The sequence below is a fragment of the Microcaecilia unicolor genome, chromosome 6, assembly GCF_901765095.1.
Source record: "Microcaecilia unicolor chromosome 6, aMicUni1.1, whole genome shotgun sequence".
Lineage (NCBI taxonomy): Eukaryota > Metazoa > Chordata > Amphibia > Gymnophiona > Siphonopidae > Microcaecilia > Microcaecilia unicolor.
The window spans coordinates 275,439,442-275,464,553 of record NC_044036.1 but is presented as its reverse complement, the minus strand read 5'-3'; the positions used below and the strand labels follow the sequence as shown (position 1 = coordinate 275,464,553).

At 42.8% G+C, this 25,112-nt stretch overlaps 1 protein-coding gene across 3 annotated transcripts in view; it reads right to left on the bottom strand.

The window, feature by feature from the left end:
* Positions 1-25,112, bottom strand: part of RALGPS1 (Ral GEF with PH domain and SH3 binding motif 1) — a 777,507-nt gene that overhangs the window by 53,241 nt on the left and 699,154 nt on the right. For all 3 annotated transcript variants that reach the window (XM_030207496.1, XM_030207498.1, XM_030207497.1), the window contains exons 14-15: positions 20,091-20,242; positions 10,370-10,421 (exon numbers count right to left, since the gene is read on the bottom strand). In XM_030207496.1, coding sequence (XP_030063356.1) covers positions 10,370-10,421; positions 20,091-20,242 — 204 coding nt within the window. The remainder of the gene's footprint in view (positions 1-10,369; positions 10,422-20,090; positions 20,243-25,112) is intronic.

The window sequence follows — 25,112 nt, the reverse complement described above, 5'->3', positions numbered from 1 at the left end:
GTGGGTTAGTCTGGGAAGAGGGAATGGAAAATATATTTATATTAGTGTAATATACAGGCCTCCTTCACACACAGAAGAAATGGACAGAGATTTAATTGAAGACATTCAAAATATAGCTGTGAAAGGGGAAGTACTACCAACAGGTGATTTTAATATGCCAGATGTTGACTGGGGTATCCCTATTGTGGAGTCTCCTAGAGGTAGGGAGATCCTGGATTCTCTAAAGGGAGAACTATTCCAGTAACCTAGTGCTTGGGGAGAGTGTTTCTGATGTTATAGTGGGTGATCATCTGGCATCCAGCGATTACTGAATGGTGTGCTTTAATATTAAGATAGGTGTGGAGGTCGTTCATTCAAAAGTGAATGTTCTGGACTTTAAAAAAACTAACTTTATTCAGATGGGGGATTAACTCAAAGAGTTGTTGTCTGGATGGGAACATCTGGAAGAAGTAGAAAAACTAAAAGGAGCTATTGTAAGGGCAAGAAACCTTTCTGAAAGGAAAGTACATAAAAGTAAGAGGACACCAAAATCTGCAATAGGACAGACACCCCTGATAATGACCAAACAGGTGGAAAAGGTGATGTATATGGCCTGTAGGGAAAAAATGCCCCTGTATAAGAGTCTGGTGAGACCTCATTTAGAATATTGTTTACTATTTTGGAGACTGCACCTTTAAAATTGCTTTCTACTTGTGGGGTTAACTATATATTATATGCTGATAAAAATGATTTTTTTTGTGTCTGTTGATACTACTGTGACCCAGACACTTCTGGCATTAAGGAGGTAAATTTGCATACGTCTAGTAGCGCTATAGTAGTAGTAGTAATTTTATAAAGTAGTGCCTAAATATAGGCATGGCAAAGAAGCACACTTAGTGCCGATTCTGTAACAGGCTTAAGCGCACCTAACCAGTTATATAGAATAGTAGTGCAAAGCGCTTTGGTGTGCCAAAACTTAAGCATGACAGCTTAAGCCAGGTCAATGGCAGGCATAAGCTGGTACAACTACATGTGCCTTGCAATGCATGATCTGATACTATTCTGAAAGGTGTGTGCATTGCTAGATGGAATGCCCATGACATGCTGTGATCTCTCCACTGGTATAGCCCATTTGCTGTTACACACCATGGGCCCGATAGCAGTTGCAGATGGCAGCCTGCATAGGTTACCACGATTGGCGCTTACCCAGGCTATTCAATGTCAGTTATTTCTAGTGAATGGCATTAAATATCCTTTTTTTTGGGGGTGGGCTGGCCAAACTTAACCAGCTTGAAATACCGCTTGGCTAGAGCAGCCGCCAGGTGGTAGTTCCCACCCCTAGCATGTCATTTCCAGCGCTACAAAATATGTCCTATTTTTGTAGCACCAGAAATTAACTGGCGGTAATTGCTGCCCGTTTACCACTGGGTTAGCACGGGAGCCCTTACCACCATCTAAATGGGTGGTGGTAAGGGCTCCCCAACAAAATGCCCGTGCGGTAAGTGGTTTACTTACCGCACTGCCATTTCTTTTTCCCACAAATGGACAGCCTCTTAACTGCTGCGATAAAAGGAGGCCTCAGTGCATGAAAAAATTTGCACTGATGCTAGCGTAGGCCCCTCTTTTACTACTGCTTGGTAAATGGATCCCTAAGTGAATATTCAGTGCTGGCTGGTTAAGTTTACGATGGCCAAAGATATTTAGGCGGTCTGATTTGGCTGCTAAACTTAGCCGGCCAGCGCTTCAATATTCATGGGTAGCTGGCTATATTGCGTGATATAGCTGGTTAGCTGCTATGGGTTAACCACAAATATTCAGTAGAGATAACCGGCTAGCTCCAACTCAATATTAGCGGTTAGCTGGCTAAATGCTATTTAAACTTGCCAGGAGCTGGTTAAATAATGCTGAACAATGGCTGGCATGTGACTAGTGCACCAATTTTATAGAATACCATCTAGTACATATGCACATAAATGCCAATTTGTGACATCATTCATGCACGGAAGTGTGACTATTCTATAAATTAATGCATGCAATTGGTGCCTATATTTAGGTGCCCTTCAAGTCCATAAAGCATTGGATGACCCATAATAAATGAGCATTGAATTTGAGGAAGACTAAACGTATAGTGGTCAAGTTTTACCTGCATTCCTCACTTTACATGGATAGAAAATACTGATTGGATCAAATGTTAAAGCTTGGGTTATTCTTTGATTCTAGATGCACCATCTTAAGAGTTTAATATGTTTTTAACAGTTGACAGTTTTCCAAACGGTGATGTAGTGTTAGTTATCTTGACACTAGACTATTGGTTTAATATATTGGCTGTCCTGCCTCTTCCTTGAAGACCCTTCAGGGACATTCATAACATCACTATTAGAATCATAGCCAGCACCAGGAGAATTGATCATATGACCCCATTCTTCACCCCTATTCTAACTGGGCTCTGGTATTACATTTCCATATTTATGGAGCCAGTGGAAACATAGCTGACTAAGTGCGATATTCAGCCTTACTGGCTATGGTGAGCAGCTAAAACGAGGACTGACTTTTATATGGGCCTATTTGTGCGATTATCGTGGCTGGTTAAGTGCTGATTATCAGCATTTAACTGGCCAAGTGTTGACTCTGCTCCCCAGAATGCCCCCAAGATAGCCAGTTTGCATTGGAAACCATCTGTCACACCCATCACCGTTCTCTGTGGTCTCCAGCAGCATTCCATGCCAAAAGACTCTCTTCTACTTCCCTGAAACTTAACACTTCCTTTTATCGCCTTGCAAAAGGGTGCTGACTGATCACATCACTTCCTGTCTAGTGGTATACAAGGAAGTTCCTGACTCTCCACCAGTGTCTCTGCCAAAGGTCTTCTAGCTTTTTGTCTGGTGTGAGTTGCTATGCCTGTCCTCAAGGAGCAGAAAGAGAGCATAGTAAAAAGGTAAGGTGCCTAATATAGATTTGGTGCCTTATGTTGAACCTTAAAGCAAATGAATTGGGGGGCCTAGCTTTTGCTATCTAAGGGGCTGTTTTACTAAGCTGAGGTAAAAAGTGACTTTAGTGCACCCTTGGAGTGGAGAAGTAGCTTAGTGGTTAGTGCAGTGGACGTTGATCCTGGAGAACTGGGGTCCCATTCCCACTGACAGCTCCTTGTACTCTGGGCAAGTAACTTACCCTCCATTGCCCAGCTACAAATAAGTACCTGTATATACTATGTAAACCACTTTGAATGTAGTTGCAAAAACCAACAGAAAGGCAGTATATCAAGTCCCATTCCCTTCCCCCTTTTTTCCATATGCTAAGACCTTTTTTTGCTGCAGCAGTAAAATGATGGACGATTTTTATATTTTTTGTATTAATGGTCATATGCTAATGTTGCCCATACCAAGCAGCAGTTTAAAAAAAATTACATGTGTGCACTTACTGCCACCCATTATGTAGGCTGTATGGGCTCACGTGCTTTATTTGCTATTTGGTTTTTACCATAGATTAGGCGCCACATGTCTATAATTTTTAGCTATAAGCTATAAAGTTTATTTAGGTATACTGCACTATTTCCCATCCCCATCTCTCTTTTTCCTATCAGCCACATGAAAGCATTTCTGGCTGGTCACATGCTCTGATGGGGTCTCATGTTGCTAAGGCAATTCAGATACCTGGTATATCCTGTTATGAAAATAAGTTACTGAGAAGAGGAATAGCAAGGACCAATTGCAAGCTTCCAGCACATATAAAAGTCCAATTACAAGTCTCCAGCCCATATGCAGCACCTATGATTGGTCCAGGGTAGAGGAGAGGTGGATGCTCACAACAGCTTATAAAACCATGCTGCAGACAAAGGAACTCCTGAAAACTAGGCTTGGAGGAGAGTTTCAGATCCGTCCAATGGCCTATGGTTTTCCCGAGGGGTTTTACTCCCCCCACTTGATGGAAACTAATTCTCTATAACTATGAATCTTTCTTTCATTTATTCTCTGCTTTCTCTCTATTCTGTGACCTTGTATGAGGAACAAACTCTTTCCTTCCTTCTTTTTCTCTTATCTAATTAGTCTAATTATTTATAATTACCAGAGGTAATGATGTTAGATTGTTGTAAGTTTGTTATAACCTTAAACTGATGTCGGATGCTGTGATGGTGGGTGAGTAATTAAAAGACTTTTAATTCTCTCTAATTCTGTACAATTTTTTCTATAATACTTGATAGAATTCGTAAGTGGTTTTAGCAAATAACAAACCAATTGCGCAGCCTAGTACAAAGCCACACTTCGCGCCAGTTCTGTAACTGTGCTTAGGTGCCTAAGCAGTTACAGAATACAAGGTGTATACAGATAAAGTAGGATGTGCTAGTGTTGTCTAGATAGCAGTGATATCAATTCACTATTTGGATAAACAATGGGATAAAGTTAAGACAGCGATGTTGCCACTAACCAGATAACTTTTGCTTTGACCCATGCTCTGCCCCGTACCACCCTGCCTATTTACATAGTGCTGGGGTGGTCCGTAATGATTTTTCAGCGGAAATAGTGCCACAGAAAGTCAACAAATATCCATAGTCAGTGGCACTTATCTGTATATCAAGGTGCTTGCTTATCCATTTTCAAACAAGTATGTTTGAATATTGGGCCCATGATTTTTTGCAGTATTGAAGTGAACAATGGCACAGTTTATCTGTTTTCCTTTCATCAAACATATAAATGGCGAGTGACTGTACTCACTCGCAACATGCCGCAGTAGAGACTTTCCTCTCTGTCCCGCCCCCCGCGTTCAATACGTGATGACGGGGGCGGGACAGAGAGGGAAACTGTGCGAAGCCGCCGACATCGCTACCGCTCCCCTCCCCAAGGTCACCGCTAACCGCTCCCCCCCCCCGAGGCCGCCGCCGCACCCCCCCTCCATCCGGGCCGAGCACTCTCTTCAGTATTGAACTTACATCGGCGAAACGCAGCACGCAGAACAGCTGAGCTCCCGTTGCCCTTTCTTCCCTGCCTGTGTCACGCCCTCGCCGACGTTATGTCACACAAGGGCCGGGACACAGGCAGAGAAGGAAGGCCGACGGAGCTCAGCTGATCTGCGTGCTGCCTGCGTTTCGCCAATGTAAGTTCAATACCGAAGAGGAGGGTCCCGAGCCGGGTGCAGGGTGGTGGTGGCGACTCCGGGGACCGGTAGCGGCGACTCGGGGGGAGGGGCAGCGGCGAGGGGAGTGGGCCTTGCCAAAACCCCATACTAGCCCGTTTTAACGGGCTCAACGGCTAGTAGAAACATAAGACCATATGTCCCACCCAGCCTGCCCATCCCGACTCTCTAATCCCTCCACTCCCTTAGGGATCTTCTGAGCTTATCTCATGTTTTCATGAACGTAGTCTCAGTGGTGGTAGCTGGTGGTGGGGGGCTTTGATGTCCCCATGCATACCCCACCCTCCCACTCTGTCAGACTGTCAAAGTAATGCTTTGATGTTTCTCTTATATATACTATCTGCTAACACATTTGCTTATTTCCGATCTGACGAAGAAGGGCAACCTTCGAAAGCTAATCAAGAAATGTATTAAGTTATGTCCAATTAAAAAGGTATCATCTTATTTTCTTTTCCATGTTTTATTTTGTTTGATTCCTTTAAGAGTGGACTAACACGGCTACCACACCTCTCTACTTTATTAAAAGCTGAATACTGACTTTTTTCAGCTTTGGTAAATTCTGATTTATAGGTGCAGTACACTAGCTCTACTTAAAATTATATATCTACTAGTAAAAAAGGCCCGTTTCTGGCACAAATGAAATGGGCGCTAGCAAGGTTTTCCGCGGAGTGTGTATGTTTGAGAGAGTGTCTGTAAGAGTGACTGTGTGAGAGAGAGAGAGATTGAATGTGCAAGTGTGTGTGTGTGGGACAGAGTGGAAGTGGGTGCGAGTGTGTCTGTTAGTGTGTGTATGTGAGAATGAGTGTGCGTATGTGAGACAGTGAGTGTCCTCTCCTATCCCACTTTTCTGAGCACCCCCCTTTCCCCCTCTCTCTGTGTTCTTAGGGACCCCCTTTCCCCCTCTCTGGTCTTAGGGACCCCCCTCTCCCCCTCTCTGGTCTTAGGGACCCCCCTCCCCCCATGAACTAATTGTTGTGACTTGACTATTTTATATGCAGAGAGATGTTCTTAACGATTCAAGACAGAATTTAGGCGATGATCCTACTACATTTTCTCATCTTTCACAATGGACACTATCAGATTTGAACCCACTGGAGTCTGACAGAATCATAATCTCTCAGGGTCCAGGATTTTCAGCCGTGTCATTTTCAGTCCTATGTACGACCTGTAGCTCCACCCCTGACTCCACCCCACTTTTTTCAGATCTCCCGTGACTCCACCCCCTCCTCTTTTTTGCTCCCTTTGGTCTTTTTTGGCTCCGCCCCTGACTCCACTACGGTTCAGTTCTCCTTGACTCCACCCCTCCTCCTTTTTGCTCTCTTTGGTCTCAATGTGGCTCTGCCCCTCCCATTCTCTCCGCCTTTAGTCTCTAGGACTCCGCCCCTCTCTGGTTTCTCCCTAGCTTCGCCCCTCCACTAGCCTCTCCAAGCTCCGGCCCTCGGTATCCCTTGCCCCGCCCCTCCTCCCGGTCTCCCCGCATTTTTCCCGCAGCTCGGAGCTAGGCAGCCACCGCCCGCTATGGCCACTGTCAGTTTTAGCACGCACCGGCCAGTCCAGCTGGCTGCCTATGAGGATGTGATCCGGGAAGAGAGCGCCACGAACTGGTAAGAGTCGTTATCTCACCCCTCTTTTCTTTTTGCTGCATAGCGCCCCCACCCCCCTCCCCATCCATCTCTGCCTCCACCCTGTATCCCATCTGTATCCTTCTCCCCGATCTGCCCCCTCCCCACAATTCCCCATTCCATTAATGTCTGAAATCTCTTCCTTCATCATGTACCCCTCCCCCCATTTCCCCCGTCTTGTCCCTTCCCCCCATCCGTTTCCCCATTCCTACCTTGGCTTTCCGCATGTTTTTTTCCCTATTAGCTCGGTGGGAGACGGGGGTTTAGTTGAGCTAGCAGGGGAGGGGGCGCTGGATGCTGCAACCTCTCGGCCTTTGGGTGGATCCGGCGAGATGCAGACTTGGGGGGTGGGGGTAGAGAAGGCGCGTGTGTGTGGGTGAATCCGTTGTTACCGGCAGTGATGGCCCTTTTCTTTCTTTGTTTGAAGAAGTTTTTGAGCCTTTGGCAGTTTTGTTTTTGTTTTTTTACTATGTTAGAGTTTGCTGGCGCTGTTATGCTTTGATTGGGCACTGTCGCTGCTGACGCTGCTGGTAGTGGGTGACGTCATCATGTTAGCAGATGGATACAGAAGCTTGAATGCTTCAATGTTTTTGTCCACGCTGCCAGCTTTAGAACGTTGGAGGTGCTTTTTATTATATAGGATATATGCACACACACATACAAAAAAGAAGGTTGTAGGTCCGGGTAAAAGATGATCTCCTGGATTTTCTGGATCTCCTGGATCCTCAGAGTATGATCTTAAAAACAGATCACTGTTTTGTTTTGACTGCAGCTGAATCTTTTCGTATACGATGTGCCCCAGCGCTGGAGTGTTCGGTTCTTCTCTGGCAGGTTCCAACCCCTCTGATGCGCTGTTCTCTTCCTATGAGGGTGTGGCCTGCCAAAAAGTGACTGAACAGGACAGCAAAGGGATTTACCGCATACCGAAAGCATCAGCATCAGTCAAAACAGCACAGTGTGCCTTGCTTGATTCTCATTTTTCAGTTGAGTTTGTTGCTTCTAAGAGAGAGGAAATCTAATGGCAGGTGAAAACGTGGAGGAGGGGAGAGGGGAAGCTCCTTCCCAGGGGTGGAAGAGAAGTGAGAGGGAGGGCTTAAGCTGGATACAAATTAGCCTCCATGAAGAAAGAAAGAGAGACATTTAAAAACTGTGGGATGGAGCAGGGGAAGAAAATTGATGCATTATAAAATGCTGGGAAGGGAGTGGACACATTATGGAAATGATGGGGGCAGGACTGGAAGGACAGAGCCACTATATAATCCAAGTCAATGGGCTGGATCTACCCAGATCCAGCACTTATCCTCCACCAAAGTGCTGTATCTACCTGGATGCAACAAACATGATCCACCCAGATCCAGCACTCATCCTCTTCTGAAGTGCTATATCAACCCCCATCTAGTACTCATTCGCCTCAGAAGGGCTGGATCCAGCACTCATCCCCATCAGAAGCTCCTCTTTGGCTGTATCCACCTCAGGAGGGCTGGATCCATCCAGATCCAACACTCATTTTCCTCTGAAGGGCTGGATCCAGCACTCATTCCCACCAGACAGGATGAATCCACCCGTATCCAGCACCCAATCCTTCCAAGAGGGCTACATTCACCACGATCTTGTACCCAATTCTACCAAAAGTGTCAGATTCATTGAGATCCAGCACTCAACTCCACAAGAAGGACTGGATCCACCCAGATCCAGCACTTATTCCCACCCAAAGGATAAGATTCATCTGGATCCAGCTTCATTCCCACAAGGGCTGGATCCAGCACCTAATCCCTACAAAATGGCTGGATCCACCCGGAACAAGCACTCATTTCCAACAGAAGGGCAGCATGTACCCTGATCCAGCACTTTCTGTGGGGGCGGGACCCGGCAGAGAAGAATTGAGCACATCAGCGGCAGTCAAAATAGAATAGCATATAATACCATTTGTAAGGTAGTACTGGGAGGAACTGTGGGATCCAACTTTTACCTCCCCCCCCCCCCCCCCCCACCAAAGGTTGTTTCTCAAGTTTCGTTGCTGTACCTTACTGTTCTTTAACTGGATTTAACAAAGGCAATACAACAACTGTTTTGAAAGATGTCACACAGGATGGCAAAGGTAGGTGTTGACCACCAAAATGGAGGAACAAGGAATACATCAAAAGTGGCAAAGGCAATCAAGGAAGTAGTGTGAACTAATGATGCTTCCAAAAATGCAAGGGATTCAAAGATATGTCATACACAGAATTTCTTCATGCAGTACACTCTGAAGACACATGATGGTGAAACAGTAATTCTCTGTATGGTACAGTGCACCATACAGGAATAGGCCATTTAGATACAGTCCAATTTAAGTGGTGTTTCAAAAACATTCTAGTTCTGATCTGGTATCTACTAATATGACAATTTACAGTTACTTTGCATTAACCCCCAGATTCTATATATGGCGCCCAGATTTGCATGACCAAATTTAGGCGCAAGCAATTTGAGTAATGAGCCCTTAACTGTCAAGAATTGGGTGCTAACAGCAGATTACTGAAATTAATTGGCATGCACCCCTGGCTGCACGCTATTCTGTAAGTCATGGCACCTAACTCTACTAGCGCATAACTGAAAAGGGGAAGAGGCCATGGGCGTGTCAAGGGCATTCAGAAAAGTTGCGCACGTAGTTATAGAATATGACCTCAATGCGCTTAACTTAGGTGTCAGCATTTACACCAGGTTTTAGCAGGCCTAAGTCTAACACCTAAAAGGTGTGGGAATTAGTGCTAAGCACGATTCTGTAAAGGGAGTGAGCCCTTTATATAACCTCACTTAGCGCTGATTTTTTTCAGCATCCAATTTTGAGTGCTATTTACTGAATCTGGTCCTAAATGTGTTCTTAACACATCCATTCAGTTATATAGAACATACAAAACGTTTTTCTGTAACTCAGAAAATAGTTTATGAATAGGACGTGACAAGGGAATATGACAGGCCATGAACTACCTGACTGCTACACTGTACCACAGTTATATTCCAAAACACAGGCCATTGCATTCCCAGGAGAAAGGGGTTGAGCAACTGCAGTACTCAAGAGCTGCAAATAGATCTGATTTATGGGATACCCTTCGCTGACATTCAACAGATACATTTAAATAATATTAGCTAGTCTGAAAAACCAGACATTTTAGGGCTCTCAAGGATTATAGCTGCTGAACTCTAATCAGAAGTGTAGATGGGTTAATATAATGATTTTCTTGAACTTAACTATCTTCCATGTTATGCTGGAATTTTTACTTGGCTCTTAGATAAGGGTGATGATGATGATAGCACACACAGCAACCTTAGCAGTAAGTCCTGCATCCAAGGGGTATCTGGGTCTTAATCTTGGGTCCATGAAGACTGCTTCTCCAAAATGACCAAATTTGTTTGTACATAAATTGCAGGAATATTCATTGAGGACATCCTGAAAACCAGATTTCTTTGTAGCCCTCCAGGATGGGTAACACAAAACTTACAACGTTTTATAAAATACATTCTTGGTGTTGTGCTCTCTAGTTTATGAGAACTGACTGATTAAATAATGAAACAGTTTTCATTTAGCTCAATAACCAAAATAATTGTAATCCATTCTTGCTCCTAATGCATTACCAAAAAGATGTAAACATGCTTGGACCCACCTTTCAAGCCCTGAAGACATCTCTTCACTAAATTCTGAGCTCTCACTACTGCCTGGTTAAAACAAAAAAAGACACAATATTATTGGTAAGTTATCTCACTATGGGGGTAATTTTAAGAGCCAATTTATACACACAAAATAGAGGCTTATCTGCAGAAGAGACTTGTTTTAAAATTACCCAGAGAATAATTGGATAAAGTATGTATGTGGAGGGAATTTCATAACAGGGCACTTAAATGCTATTTTATAAAGACACATTATCCCTTGGATTCAATATAGGCTGCCCAAGTCGGATGTTCAAATTTGGGCACCCAGGGAAGATGTATGCACAAATTAATTAGTTAACAAGGCATCAATCAATAACTGGAAATTTTATATATTTATTCCATTATTTAGCCCATCCTCCCGACAGTGCCCAGAATGGGTTCCAGAATTACATTCATAACAGAATAAAACAGTGCAACATATAACAAAATTAAATTAAAAACAGTCCCAGGCTGACAATTTCAACTCATCAAATTGTTAGATTAAAACAACTAAGTTTTAACAGCCTTACAAAATCCTAAAAGGACATTAACAGATCTCACAGAGGAAGGAACCTTGTTCCACAATCAGGTCATGAAATAAGAGTAAGCTTGAGATTGAGCACACTCTAACTGAAAGGATCTGGCAGGAGGTAAAAGGAAACGCCTCTCACTCTGAGAACGTAATGATCGCTTAGGAGTAGAAATTGGCAGCTTATCGGAAACATATCTTAGTGCCATGTCATGAAACACTTTAAAAGCCAACACCAGCACTCCGAAAATGTAACTTTTTAAATTGGAAGCCAATGCGAAGAAGAAAGAATAGGTAAGATATGATCTTGTAAACCTAAACTCTGCACCAATTTGGATTTGCATATCCACATGCCTTAGGAGGTCTTTTATTAAGGTGCGTAGCATTTTTAACTGGCAATAAAGGCCGAGACGCCCATTATCCCCCAGATTCTATATACTGTGCCGAGATTTCCATGTGGAAATCAAAGTGTATACTATAACAATGAGCATAACTTAATTAGCTAACAAGCTAAGCAGCGCTGATAAACGGATGTTAACAAGCAAGTATCAGCACTAACTGACATTAATTAGAATTTACGCGCACTACCTGTTAAGCGTATTCTGCAAAGCGGTGTGCATAAATTCTAATGCGTACTAATGCAAAGGAAGCATGGCTATGGGTGTGGAATAGGCAGGTTATGGGTGTTCCACCACATTATGCACAGGGTTATAGAATACACCTGCTCTGCGCCTAACTTAGGTGATGGTATTTACACAAAGTTTTACTTGGCATAAATGGCCAAGCCTAGAGTTAGGGGCTGTCATGGCAGCTCGGCGTATTCTATAAAGTTATAAGCAAGTGTTCCTGCTTATAACTTTATAAATAGGTGTGTAGATTATCATATTTTATGAACTCTGCCTACACTCTGCTCCTAAACAAGTTACCAAAATCATACTATGAAATTATTTATTTAAAATGATTATAGACCACTCACAAGTGCCTACAGAGGCAATCCAAGTAGCGTATAAACAAAACAGTAGAAGCCACCCCTCACACACTACAACACATATCATGGTACATATTATTGCACCAGCAGATATAATAGATGCCCCTAATTCACTTGGGTGGGTCTTTTACTAAGCCACGCATTTTTAGTTTGCAGTAGAAATCACTGGCGGTAAACGCCAAGCCGCCCATAGGAATATAATGGATGTCTCGGCGTTTATTGCCAGCTTATTTCTACTACAAGCTAAAAACACTACCGCAGCTTAGTAAAAGACCCCCCTTACTGCTCCATCTGGGACTTGGCAATGTCATATGCTCCCACAATTAGCTTCACTACCTGGATCTGCCATTTCAGAGGTGTGCAGGACTTATTGTGCATCCTTCTGGAATTCAAAGTTAGGGGGTCGTAACACACCAGGGCCCCCACACACCAGGGCCCTTTTTACCAAAGCGGGTAAAAAGCACACACACCCCCAATAAAAAATGACCATATGGCATGATAAATCTTACCATGTGGCCATGTGGTGGGCAGCACTTACTGCCATACACTGAGGTGGCGGTAAGGGCTGCTTCGTGTGGCAATGCCCAGATAGTGCCATGCTTAAAAAATGTTTTTTTTTAATGGCATGCTGGATATGGCACTTGTTATTTATTTATTTAGAACACTTATACCCCGCGCTTTCCCACTTATTAGCAGGTTCAGTGCGGCTTACATAGTATAACAGGTTTACAAAGCAACATAGAATGGATAACAACTGTAATATAGTTATCAACAGTTAAGCTCTATTCCAATCAATGTGACAGCCTAAGAGTTTTGCATTTCTTTGTTTTATGTAAAACTTCAGGTCACCAGAGCCGCCAATGGATCTTGCTTTCAGGATATTTAAAAGTGTAACTTCCCTGATAAGGTGATGTAGGTGGCTGCCTAGATTATGCCCAGGATAGGTAGACAACAGAGGTGCACATTATTAATTTGTTGGGACCAGGATATACCTAGGAGGCCTAGCAAGCTCTTAATCACATTTTCATACTTCACACAATGATAGAGACCACACTAGTTCCTTTGCTGAAAACTAGAACATTTACCGTTCTTCAACTGATGAGGATACAGCTTCAACCAGTCCAAACAGTTGGCCAACTATATAAAATAGCTTTCTCCTTTTCTCCAATACAGCACAAAAATTACAAACAGCTTCTCCTTATTCTCCTTGTTACACAAACCCACTGACCAGTGTGGTGAGGGCTTGGCTTGCACGGTTCACTTGCTGGTACACTTAAGCAGATGTTAACTGTGATCAAGATGTAATCAGTTGGTAAACACTTACAGGCTCTTTGGTGGCTAGGTGATAAGACACTGCAGCTCTGCAGTGATGAAATTATCAGAAGGTAAATATGTTAGAAGTTGCAAGATGCCTGGATGTTACCATAGGTACCTTAAACGAATTCCTCTCGCCTTCTTCCCCAAACTACACAGGGGTGGACAGGTTCCACATACCTTCCCATTAAAACAAGCCAGCAACTGGGTTTCAGGTCTGTTACTTGTCCCTTGAATCCTTGCTCCTTTAGCAAGTGCCTATTAGTGCTAACTCGTGGGAGTATGACAGGTTCATTCTGCATTCAGATCACTGCATCAGGCTGGACAGGAGGGAAATGCAAAACTCTTAGGCTGTCACATTGATTGGAATAGAGCTTAACTGTTGATAACTATTAGATTATAAGCTCTTTGAGCAGGGACTGTCTTCTATGTTTGTGCAGCGCTGCGTACGCCTTGTAGCGCTATAGAAATGCTAAATAGTAGTAGTAGTAGTAGTCTTAGCATGGATTAAAGGCAGGAGATGGAAGCAAAGACCAATTTGGCGGCTAAGCATGAAACCTATCTCCCCCATCTGGGTGTTATAACTGCTGCCACCAGACCCTTCCCCAAATTATCATAAACCCTCCTACCCTTTTTTCAGCTTCCAGAGGAAGCTCCATTGCCTCAGGTACTCAGGTTGTGAGCCCTACGGGGACAGAAAAATACCCACTGTATCTGAATGCACATCACTTCAAATAGCTTTCAAGCTTGTTGGCAGTACATACGAAATTAAAAATAATAAGGCTATGTTATATACTGATACCACACAGGTTGCTCACACTGCACAAGTTGCTCTTAGTCCCAGGCTGTGTTGAGTAATCTAAAATAACATGACTATATCTTTCCACGTCAAAGGAGGACAGTCTCTATCTGATTTTCAATGACAAAAGCAGCACTTTAACTTCTTGCTTGCCATGGGGTAGACCAAAGATTCATTCAGATGTGCAGCTCTTATGGTCATTCAAACTTTACGGCATAGGTCACTGGTAGAATCTGATGTATTCTTACATTGCAGGCCATTCTCTTCTGGCTCTCTGACCGCATCGTGGGTGTGGCTGGCACAAGTTTACTAAACAGAACCATGTGTCTAAGATAACCATGCCAGAAAGTCTGGAAAACTATTTTGAATGGAAAATATTAAAAACTTGAGTGAGTACACATGTGGGTTTGAATTTATTAAAGAGATACTGACCACCGTACGTTCAGACTGAATGCCAATGACATGTTTGGTCTTCTTTGGAGACAAAGTAAAGTGAATAATGTCTGAAGAAAGAGAGTGCTTTTTCTCAAGGATTTGCTAATCCTAAAAACAATAAGACAGACTAAGGATATGCTTTTATTGGAATGCAAGTTTTCAGGGCCACCAGACCCGGGGCAGGACTTGACCACAGCGAGCACACACAACCCCCCAGCACCTTTCTGTCTCTGAGTCACTGTTGCACTGCTCCCTCACTCTGTCCTATCCTGATCCAGTGCTCCGGTGTGCCAAGACTGGAGTTGGGACCCAGATAATTGCATTAACGCGATACTGCGTTAATTGAAATAATCCGGTTCATGGGTGGCAAGCAGGAGCAAGAGAGGACAGATTCAGAAGGCAGAATGAAGCTTGCTGGCGCCGGGCGCCCTCTTGGAAGCCAGGCCTGGGGAATTTTGGTCCCCCTGCCCCCTCTCTTGGAAGCCCTGCACGTTTGGAGCCTATTCTATGAAGAAAAGTAGGTGCCTACTTTCCTCCTGTACAGAATACTAGTTAACTGTATAGTTTAGACACCATCCTTACACTAGTCTTAGAGCTGGTGTAAATGCTAATGCTGATTGCTAAAAAAAAAAAAAAAGTGTGTAACTTATACTATTCTACAATTTAAGTATTTAACTGTGGATCCTGCCCATTCTCCACCCAACTTCAAAATATGCACCATCACATTTAAGCTGCTAAGTTATAAAATAGTGCATAGTTGGAATATTGCCATTTACGCATATATGTACACACATACCTGACAGTATTCTAGTCATGTACATGCCTAAGGGGTCCTTTACTAAGCTGTAGTAGAAAGTGGTGCTCATGTGGGTTTTTTCCATGCGCTAAGGCTATTTTTATTACAGCAGTAAAATGACCAATTTTCTATTTAAAAAAAATGACTGCATGAGCCCTATTTTCACTAATCAGTTCATGAACTGTGATGTAGATGCACTGATTAGCATAGAAATATCCATTTTCCACCCCTCCCAGCAAAAAAAAAAATTGCATGTGGGTAGCGTGCGCACATTTGGAACTTACTGCAGGATGCCTCAGTGTGTCCCTCAGTAAGCCCTTTTAAGCTGTAGTAAGCATGTACTAGCGCTTATTGCAGCTTAGTAAAAGGACCCCTAAATGTTGGCACCCTCCTTATAGAAATGCTCTCTTGGGGCCTTTTTACTAAGGCACGGTAGACCTAACTTGGGCCTACTGTGCACTAAAACAGCACAACCACGGGAAACACTGAGGCGTCTTGTGGTAGTTTTCTGCTTAACACGCATTAATCCCACACTGGTGGAGAGTACACATGCCTATGCTAATCAGGTAACGAGAGCACATTACCGCACACTAGCCAATTAGTGTGGGAGTAGTACTGGAGTCCTTATTGCATCCTACATTGGTGGCAGTAAGGGTTCACATGGTAATGGGCATGTGCTAATGGGGAAATTAGCATTTGGCCATTACAAAAAAATATTGAAAGGCAGACATTTTATCGCCGCGCTAAAAGTGGCTGCAGCGTGTTGACAACTGCACCGGCCACTTTTTACTGCTGACTGAGGGAAATATCTGGATAATTGATGCAGTTATCCAGGTGTTTCCTTCGAATATGGGGTCCTAAAAGGAAACACCTGGATAACTGCACCAATTATCTAGATATTTCCCTCAGTTACAGTTATCCAGGGATTTTCAGCAGCAGTATCCAGATAGTGCCGGAGTGGTGCACAGGCAGACCACGAGCAGTTCTCAAAGTTATCTGGCTAATGCTATGCAGTTAGCAGTGATGTTCAGACCCTATCTGGATAGCTAACAAACTCCCCCTCCCCCCCGCCGCTATTACAATTTTACAAAGCCGCGCTAGTGGATGCCAGTGTGGTAATACCAACACAGCCCAATCAAAATGAATGGGCTGTGTTGGCATTGCTGCGCAACTTTGTGAAAGGGGGAGAAGGGCAAATTACTGTGGTAAACTTTAACCGGTTAGCCATCCGGATAGAGAGCTAAACATTACCACTATCTGGATAGCGTCAGCACTCATCGCTGAATCTGGATAGTCAGTGCTGCTTACTATTCTGGATAATGGCACTGCATATCTGGATTTTATTTAAACAATATGGCTGTTGTTTAAAATTTACATATTGACCCACTAGAGCATACTAAATGGAATTAAAATGTGTTAGGTCTATTAGTGCACGTTAAAAAGTTCCAACACATGTTAACATTTTTAAAAATTAAAATACATGTATTGTATTAAACAAACCAAGGGGTCCTTTTACAAAGCCGCAGTAAAAATTGGCCTTAGTATGCCCTGACGTGCATCTTTCCTGCATGCTAAAGCCGTTTTTACCATGCTCATAAAAAAACCTCAATTTTTATTTATTACACATAAAAATGAAAGTCTAAGTATTAAATTGAACAAACATGGCAGCCATATCAGTTCATTCAGGAAAGTGTCAGATATTTCCAGCACTCAAGTCACAGCTGAGAGGCTCCTTTCAGCAACGACTGAAGGGATTTTTGAATTGCTATGGAGAAGGACCACAGATTCAGACTGGACTGCTAAGTAACCAGGGTTTTAGCTCCTCACTAATAATATGGGGCTTTCCAACATGAGTTAATGATGCACTCCAGTCAAAACCTTATCTCTTCCGTTTACCCTTTTTCTGTTGTCAAAATCAAAACATGAAATTGTTTGAAGATTTTATTTATTTATTTATTTGGATTTTTGCTCACACCTTTTTCAGTAGTAGCTCAAGGTGAGTTACATTCAGGTGCACTGGGTATTTGCCTGTCCCTGGAGGGCTCACAATCTAAGTTTGTACCTGAGGCAATGGGGAGTTAAGTGACTTGCCCAAGATCACAAGGAGCAGAGGTGGGATTTGAACTGGGCACCTCTGGATGTCTAGACTGGTGCTCTAACCACTAGGAGGCCACTCCTCGGTATCAGGATGCTGAGAATTCACTAGCTTACGTAAATGTCTATGCTGTTTGCTATCCTCCTCCTTGAACTGGCTTGCTGCCTAAGCAGAATACAAATACCATGTCAAATTAAATTCACTATAATGGCAGGAAGAAAGGTAATGTGCCTGCAGTGGAGCAAGTTATATGATCTACAGTGTTACTGCCCCTTCATGAGGGAACAACTCTAGTGTCTGTCATAGAGGATAGAGTAATTGGGGAGTGCCCCCCCCCCCCCGGCTTTAACCAGGGGCACCATAACATGGTTGAGCCATTCACTGTCTAGAGTGATGGATGGGAAAGGGAGGGGTTGTGGGGATAAATATTGGGGATGGGAAGGGGATATATAAGGTGTTAAGAAAAGGAGTGGGGTTATTAGCTAGGAACAATAATGTATAGCGAGAGCAGCATAGGTTGGCAGGGGGAAGGTGTGAAGGGTATAGAAGCAGAGAAGAGGATGGAAGCTGATTGGTGAGTAGGTATAGGTGCTAGCTCCAACCTGTGAGAAGAAGGTGGTTAGGAGTTAGTGGCAGGTTTGGGTGGGAAGGAAGTAGGATTGGGCGCCTGAAGAGAAGAGGGCGTCACCCGCCCACCTGCCTTGTGGGTAGTTAGATGAGAATTTTGGTGTTGATAGCGAGGTGGTGAGGGAGAGGACTGGGTGGTGGTGTAGGAGTTGTTGCAGCTGCAGGACCATTGGACTCTGGGAGAATTTTGCACAAGTGAGGGGTTAATGGTGGGGGAGTATTAATGCATGGTGTAAGGGATGGTTCATGTGTGGAACTGTCAAGGACCAAAGGGCTGGGGGGGGGGGGGGGAAACAACAGAGGTATAGCTAGGTGGGGTGCAAGGGGAGCAACTGCCCCCCCCAAATGGATTTTGAATAAGATAGCGCCTATGCAGATCAGCCCTTCAGCTTCTAACCATTGTCTATTTTACAAAATGTCACCACAGATCCTGACTAGGGTTGCCAACCTATTGACAGGAAAAAACCTGACACCTGCTCCGCTTCATGCCCCTCCTTTGCCCTGCCCATGCCTCTCCCTTGTACCGCCCCATGCCCCACTTGCCATACCCATTGTCACAGCCATTCCCCTGCCCTTCTACAACCAACTGTCCCAGTGTATCTTTTCTGCATTTCTCTTTTCTTGTATTTGCAGGGTCTCCTGTTCATTTAACATTTCTTTTCTATGTCCACCATCCAACTTCTTTTTGCATCCCTTATCTGTCCTGTCCAGCATCTCCTCTCTATTCCCCAGTCCTTATTCACTTCCCCCCACCCCCAGCATTTGCCTTCTGTGACCCTATCTTCCTCTGTGTTCAGCATCTGCCCTCTCAGAATCCCTGTCCTCCCCGTTTCCAGTATTTTCCCATGTCCCTATTCCTCCATTTTCCAGTACTGCCCTCCTATGTCCCTGTATCTATACTACCTACATGCCCAGCATCTCTTTTCTGTGTCCATCCCTTCCCTCTCTTCTCTTCCTCCCACAAAACCCACCCTGGGGCCAGCATCTCTCCTTTCTCTCCCCTGCCTGGCAATAATAAGTTGTATGAAATGTAGTTTGTGGGAAGACAAGGATGAAGAGCAGAGGCTGAAAATTATTCCTGTGAAACAGTAAATCACACTTTCTCTCCTGGGTAAGCCAAAAATGGCGACAAATTACCAGTGTGTTTGTGTCCACATGGGATCTAAATGGCCAACCACCTTTGAGGGAAAGTGGAGCTATGATTATAAGCATGTGTTTGGCCTACTACAAGTCTGGGCCCTGTCTCTCCTTGGCTCCTGTAGGTCCGGTGACTTTCTATCTCTTACCGTGTTCCTCAACCTGCAGTAAGCCACGGGCAATGCTGAAGGCATGCTGCTTCCATGCTACCCCAGTACTTCTCGCTGCTTAGTCCCACTCACAGGAAGTTGAATCAGAAAGGCGGGACCAAGCAAAAAGGAGGGCTGAGGCAGTGTGCCATCAGCGCTGACTGTGGCTCACTGCTGATCGACCCCATGGAGAAAGGAAGGAGAGATTGCTGGACCTGCAGAAAGGAAGAAAGAAAGGGAGGGAGAGATGCCTGACTACAGGGACAGGGAGCCTGAGGTGTTCAAAAATACAGCTTTTGTGGTGCCATTTTTAAGGGTCTGCTGCCAACCAGCCTGGCCATTTCAAAACTAGCCAGGCTGGCTAGAAACCAGCCAATTGGCAACCCTAATCCTGACTGTCAGAGTTAAAATTATTAAATGCTCATTGCTGGTTTGTAACTGACTAACAAATGTCTTGAATATTAAGAGTTCATATAGTTGTTGTTTGTAAACTAAAGAAATAAAGTAAAGAAAATGTTAATGTTAAAATTATTGAATAAAGCTGCAAATGGTTATTTCACCAGCCAAGAGTTTGTAAATGTGAGTTAATTTGAAGATTATAGGCACCTATCATCTTTAACAGCGTATACATGTGTATCGCCTGTCTTCCTTACAACATAATCAAAAATTCCAACAAGTCGGAATTTTGAAGCAGAGATGAAACATTCTCCACACTTATCTCGTTATGCTATGGATGCTATGCACTTCCAAAGGTTACAGATCAGATAGAGAAGAATGAAATGGTCTTTTTATACTGAGCATTAAATAAAGTGAAAGTTTCCTCTTACCTATAGAAATTCCATTGGTAAACACAGAATTTAGTGTGTGATTCCTGACAGGACTGTGAGACTCTAGAACACTGTCATCCAGCAGATGGCGTGGTTTCTCTGATGGAAAAGTTGCACTTTTGCTTTCAACAACACTGAACTGACACATCACACTGGATAAAACAGAAGAAATCAAGAGTCCTTACAATCTAATAAGAGCCATTAATTCTCCAGATCTTCCAACCACTAAGCAGCAGCACATGAGAAAATCAAGTTATTGGATGGCCTGTATGCACTGGGGGTGCATGTGGCTTGATCAAGTATCTTAAGTGGCTCAAAATGTGCGGTTACCCCAGCATGGACCCAAAGCCCCTGAGGCTTGGCTCGGTCCTCTGTGAAGTCATAGAATTTCTGACCTATCTATTCACATTTCACATTGTTTCAGTGCCAGAAGTTCATTACCCAGAATAAACTGGAATGTTGTACTGCTGTGGGAAGTCATAAATTGACGTTTACATATTAAGCATGCACGGAAAACCACTGCATCAGTGCTTCACAGTGGCATGCAAAGAGGTGTACATGGCACGATTCCACTGAAAAAATGCAACTATTACTTCAGTTCATTTTGGGTAGTAAACTTGACTGGTTTATAGGATAATTAGTGGACTCAGAAGGGTATGAATTAAACTGCCCAATCATCTGGATTAATCTCCTTGTCTGAAACACCCCACGCACTCACTTTTACATGGCTTAATTCGGTTAGAATATCTACTGAAGGCAGATAGATCCAGAGCTCTAAAATGTTGAAGAGTTTTGTAGGAATCTGTAAGTTGTGCCATAAGAAAAAGAACTATTTCCCGTCAGCATTTGTGAATGCCTGAAACTTGTCTATAGAAATCTTGAACCCTTTAACAATGTAACAAGATATACAAAGTCACACTCTTTAAATTGCAAAGATATTCTCACACTAGTATGGGTGGTGGTTAGGAAACAAATGATTTTACTTGTGGTGCACTGCTCAATCAGCTCATCTTTATTTCCTGGTTCTCCTATTTAAAGGACCTGAGATAAGCCTTAGCTATTTTCCTTAGAAGCAGTTCCTTTCTGTGGACAAACAATGCAATTATTTCCTAATGTGGCTAGGGCAACTCAATTATGTAGGAGAGAATTTTTACAGTTGAAGTCTAAGGTTTTAGCAGTGGGTGCTACCTTTTATTTGCAATTTCCAGCTAAGTGCCCTGTTTACTAAACTGCGCTATAGGTGTGCTAGTGTTTTTAGAGTGTGCTAATGCTAGAAACACCCATATATTCCGATGGGTGTCTCTAGTGTTAGTACATGCTAATTTTTACTGTGCACAAGAAATGCTAGCACACCTTAGTGAACAGGGCTCTGAATGCCTTGTCACCTATAAAGAAAATAGATATATCGGACTCAACTTATTTGGAAACTTTTTTGAAAGATAAGGTTTTATTTCTTTGATTTTTTTTTCCTTAGGCTTCAGGTTAGAATAGTTATATAAGATTCTAGTATATTTAGGTTATGCACTCTCCTTAATTTTCCTTTTTTATTTTACTTGTTGGATTGTTAATGACCTTCCTTATGATGTTAGCATGTTGCTAGTAATGAGATATTTATTTATTTATTTTGAATTGGTAATTATGTTGTAATATTATAATTTTCAATAATAATAATAATAAAAGAGATCATCTTTAGCTACTGTACTGATGGACCACATTTAAGTGTGCAGAACAGTGATGTGTTTAGTCAGTTTTTTTGTTGGTCCAAAGATGATGCTGTTCAACATCTTCTGAGGCCACACTGATCGAGGCCACACTGATCTTCAAGTGTCATTCTGTTCTTCAGATGGACTTTATAATTGCACAACTGACTGCGAAGTGCTGTATTGTATTCTATGACTTACTCCAACAGACTGCATTAAAAGAAAGTCACAACCACCATGCACAGGTCAATATTTGACATGTGCACGAAGCAAACTGCAGTACCCACTGTGCATCCGATATTTGACTTCTACTGTATATCCTTGGAATGGTTCATGTTCTCCAGATCTAACATGGCAACATGTCCAAAAGAGTTCCCTTTCCCAAAAAAATCACCTTATGGGGATTGTAATCTGTGAGCTGTGACACTCTTGCACACGTGACCACTCCCAGATGCCATGGGAATTACAGGCAGGTCACTTTAAGACTTTCAAAAATAATGACTCAGCGTGAAAGATGTCAGAACCATATTTATTAGTTATTATGTATGCTTTTCAAAAACTGTACGGCGGTAATATGCAACCCGTGGCAGTAAGCAGTTTGTAAGCTGCTCATAGCTGCAGGCTGAACCCCGGATACTCAATGGTGGGGCACAAATAGTTCCTGGCATTGAATATTTGGGAACGTGCGTTGACCTGGATATTACGCGCTAAGGGCCAGATTTTATATAAGGCACCTAAAAAATCTGCATGGTAAACATTTCTGCCTAAGTGTATTCTATAAGTGGTGCCTAGATTTAGGCAAGGTATATAGAATAAGCTTAGTTGATATCACAATGCCTAAAACTACGAATGTCCATTTACACCAATAAAAAAAAGGCATAAATCCCTGCACGTATATTTACACGCAGTGGGTCATATTCTATAAATACGCACGTAAATTTGGGAATGCCCATGGAATTCCCATTTCCCCACCCATAGCCGCATCCCTTTTGAACTGCACACATTAGAATTTAGGCACAGTTCATTACAGAATATGCTTAACGAGTTGTGCTTGTAAATTCTAATTATTGACATTATTGCTTGTTAAGAGCTGTTAAAAACGCTGATTGGCTTGTTAAGCCAATTAAGAAATGCACGTTGTTATAGAACATGCCCGGATTTCAGCGCAGACCTCTAGGTGCGCTATATAGAGTCCAGGGATAAATGCATATTTCGATTCTACAACAAGGCACAGGATAAGTTAGCAATCTCAGTGGATAAGAAGCCTCGAAAGTGACTTGTTTCACGCTAAGACACAGCCTAGTGCCTTGCACAGATCATTTTCGGCTTCAAACCACTGTCCACTGCATTAAACCTTTCAATGGATAACAACACTTTAATCATACTTAAAATAACTTGAACACTTACTTCAAAAAACAGTCTTCATATAAAATCAAGGACCTCCAACATGAGTCATGTTTCACAGAAGCTGTGTCAGGGTAGGTCCTGTGGCGACACTATATAATTAATGTGCCCACATTAACCATCATTTGACGCTGAGTCATTATCATTTAAGCGGGCACTGGCCAATGTTTAGACCGGTGCCTAGTTAACTTGGTGAATACAGTTAGGACAGCCTTTTTGCTGTACTAACTATGTGCTTATTTAGCTGGTTAGCAGACTGAATATCGCCACTAACCGACTCTGTCTAAATTTTGCCCCCGGACTGCTCCTAACCTAGTCAGTTAGGGAATGGCTGGCTAGTGGAGATACTGTTGGTGGGGGTGCAATTGTGAAGGCCAAGACCATACAGTTCCAGTGCTGGCAACAATGTTTAATATAAAAAAATAACCATAATCTACAGCCAGTGAAGTGTGGAGGCATTTTTTTCTTCTGTGGATTACAAAGAAACAAACAAGGCCATTTCGTGCCCAGACCAAGTAAGCACCCACTTCCAAGTTCCTCCTCTCTTCTGGCCAGGTAATTGAAAGATAATGAGTCAGGCAATTCACTGTTTTTGATAGGTGCATTCAAAGAGGCCATTTGGAAACTACTTGGCTGCAGCAGGTTTCCATCTGTTGACAACTAATTACCATTTGAAGGGGGCACAGCAATGGACAGCAATGGACATGGAAGGAGAGAGACAAGATTCTTGTAGCCTAAGGACAAGGGAAGGAGAATGACATATTGCAAGAGTGGGGACTTTTCTGTGAGAACTGGATCCTGACCCTTTGAAGTGAGATAAGGATTCTTTTACTGAGGATGTGTTTATCTAACAAAAGAACTGAAATGTATCTTTTAAGAAAATGCAATGTTTTTTATGTACCTTTTGGAAACTGTAATAAACAAATGACATATCCTATATGATGTATTCCTGGAAAAAAACATTCTTTGTACTTTGGGCTGAGTAGAGGAGTGTGGTAGCCGTGTTAGTCCACTCTTAAGGTTATCAATAGAAATCAAACAAAATAAAACAACTTTGGGCTGAGAAACTCTATATAAATGCCTGGTCTGAAAGGCAGAAGGCAGGCTGACAGTCTTCCTCAGTTTGTCTCGCATCCATTTGCAAGGCAAATCCCTTTTGTTTATATTCCCTTATTACCCTGCTTTTGATTTGCTGCTACTAATTTCTTATTTTTCATATTCTTGGGTAACAGTAAGCTTTATTAACGTGAGAAACTTCTTTTGTTTACAGTTGTTTTTGGTACTTATCAGGCTGGTGGTCCCTAAGAAATCATTTGGGGAATTTGTATGGGTGAGGTGTTGGGTTTTTGGTTCTGAGGTCCAGCACCAACAGGCCCAAACTATATTCAACGACACTGCCTGGTTAAGTGCCGCTGAATATTGGCGAGTGGCTGGCCGGCTCAGGAAGATCTGGTTAAACCCCTTTGAATATCTACTCCTAAACTTCCAAATGAATGTTCCTATACACAGCAAGTGCTTCCCATAATAAAATGTTTACTTATCGTGCTTTGCAGTATTGTATTTTGAATTCCCAAGAAATGGATTTATAATATAGCATGTAGCTGGAATTCCTTTTGGGTTTCAGAGTATAATATTGTGTTTTGCAAAAGCCGCTAAATGATGCTAAAAAATGTATGACAATCTTTAACAGTCATGGTAATGCTTAAATAATAGTTTTCCAAGAATCTTTCTAGTTCATTGGCCTATTCCTTCTCCCAAATACATTTGTAAAGCACGGTGTAATAATTCAGTTAAACAGAACTCTGGGGATGTTCTTGCTGGTGTCAACAGTAGTACCTCAAATGGACAGAACACAGTATTGTTGATAATACATTCTGAAAGGCACTAAAGGACCTCTCTCCCCCTTCTCTGGAAAATC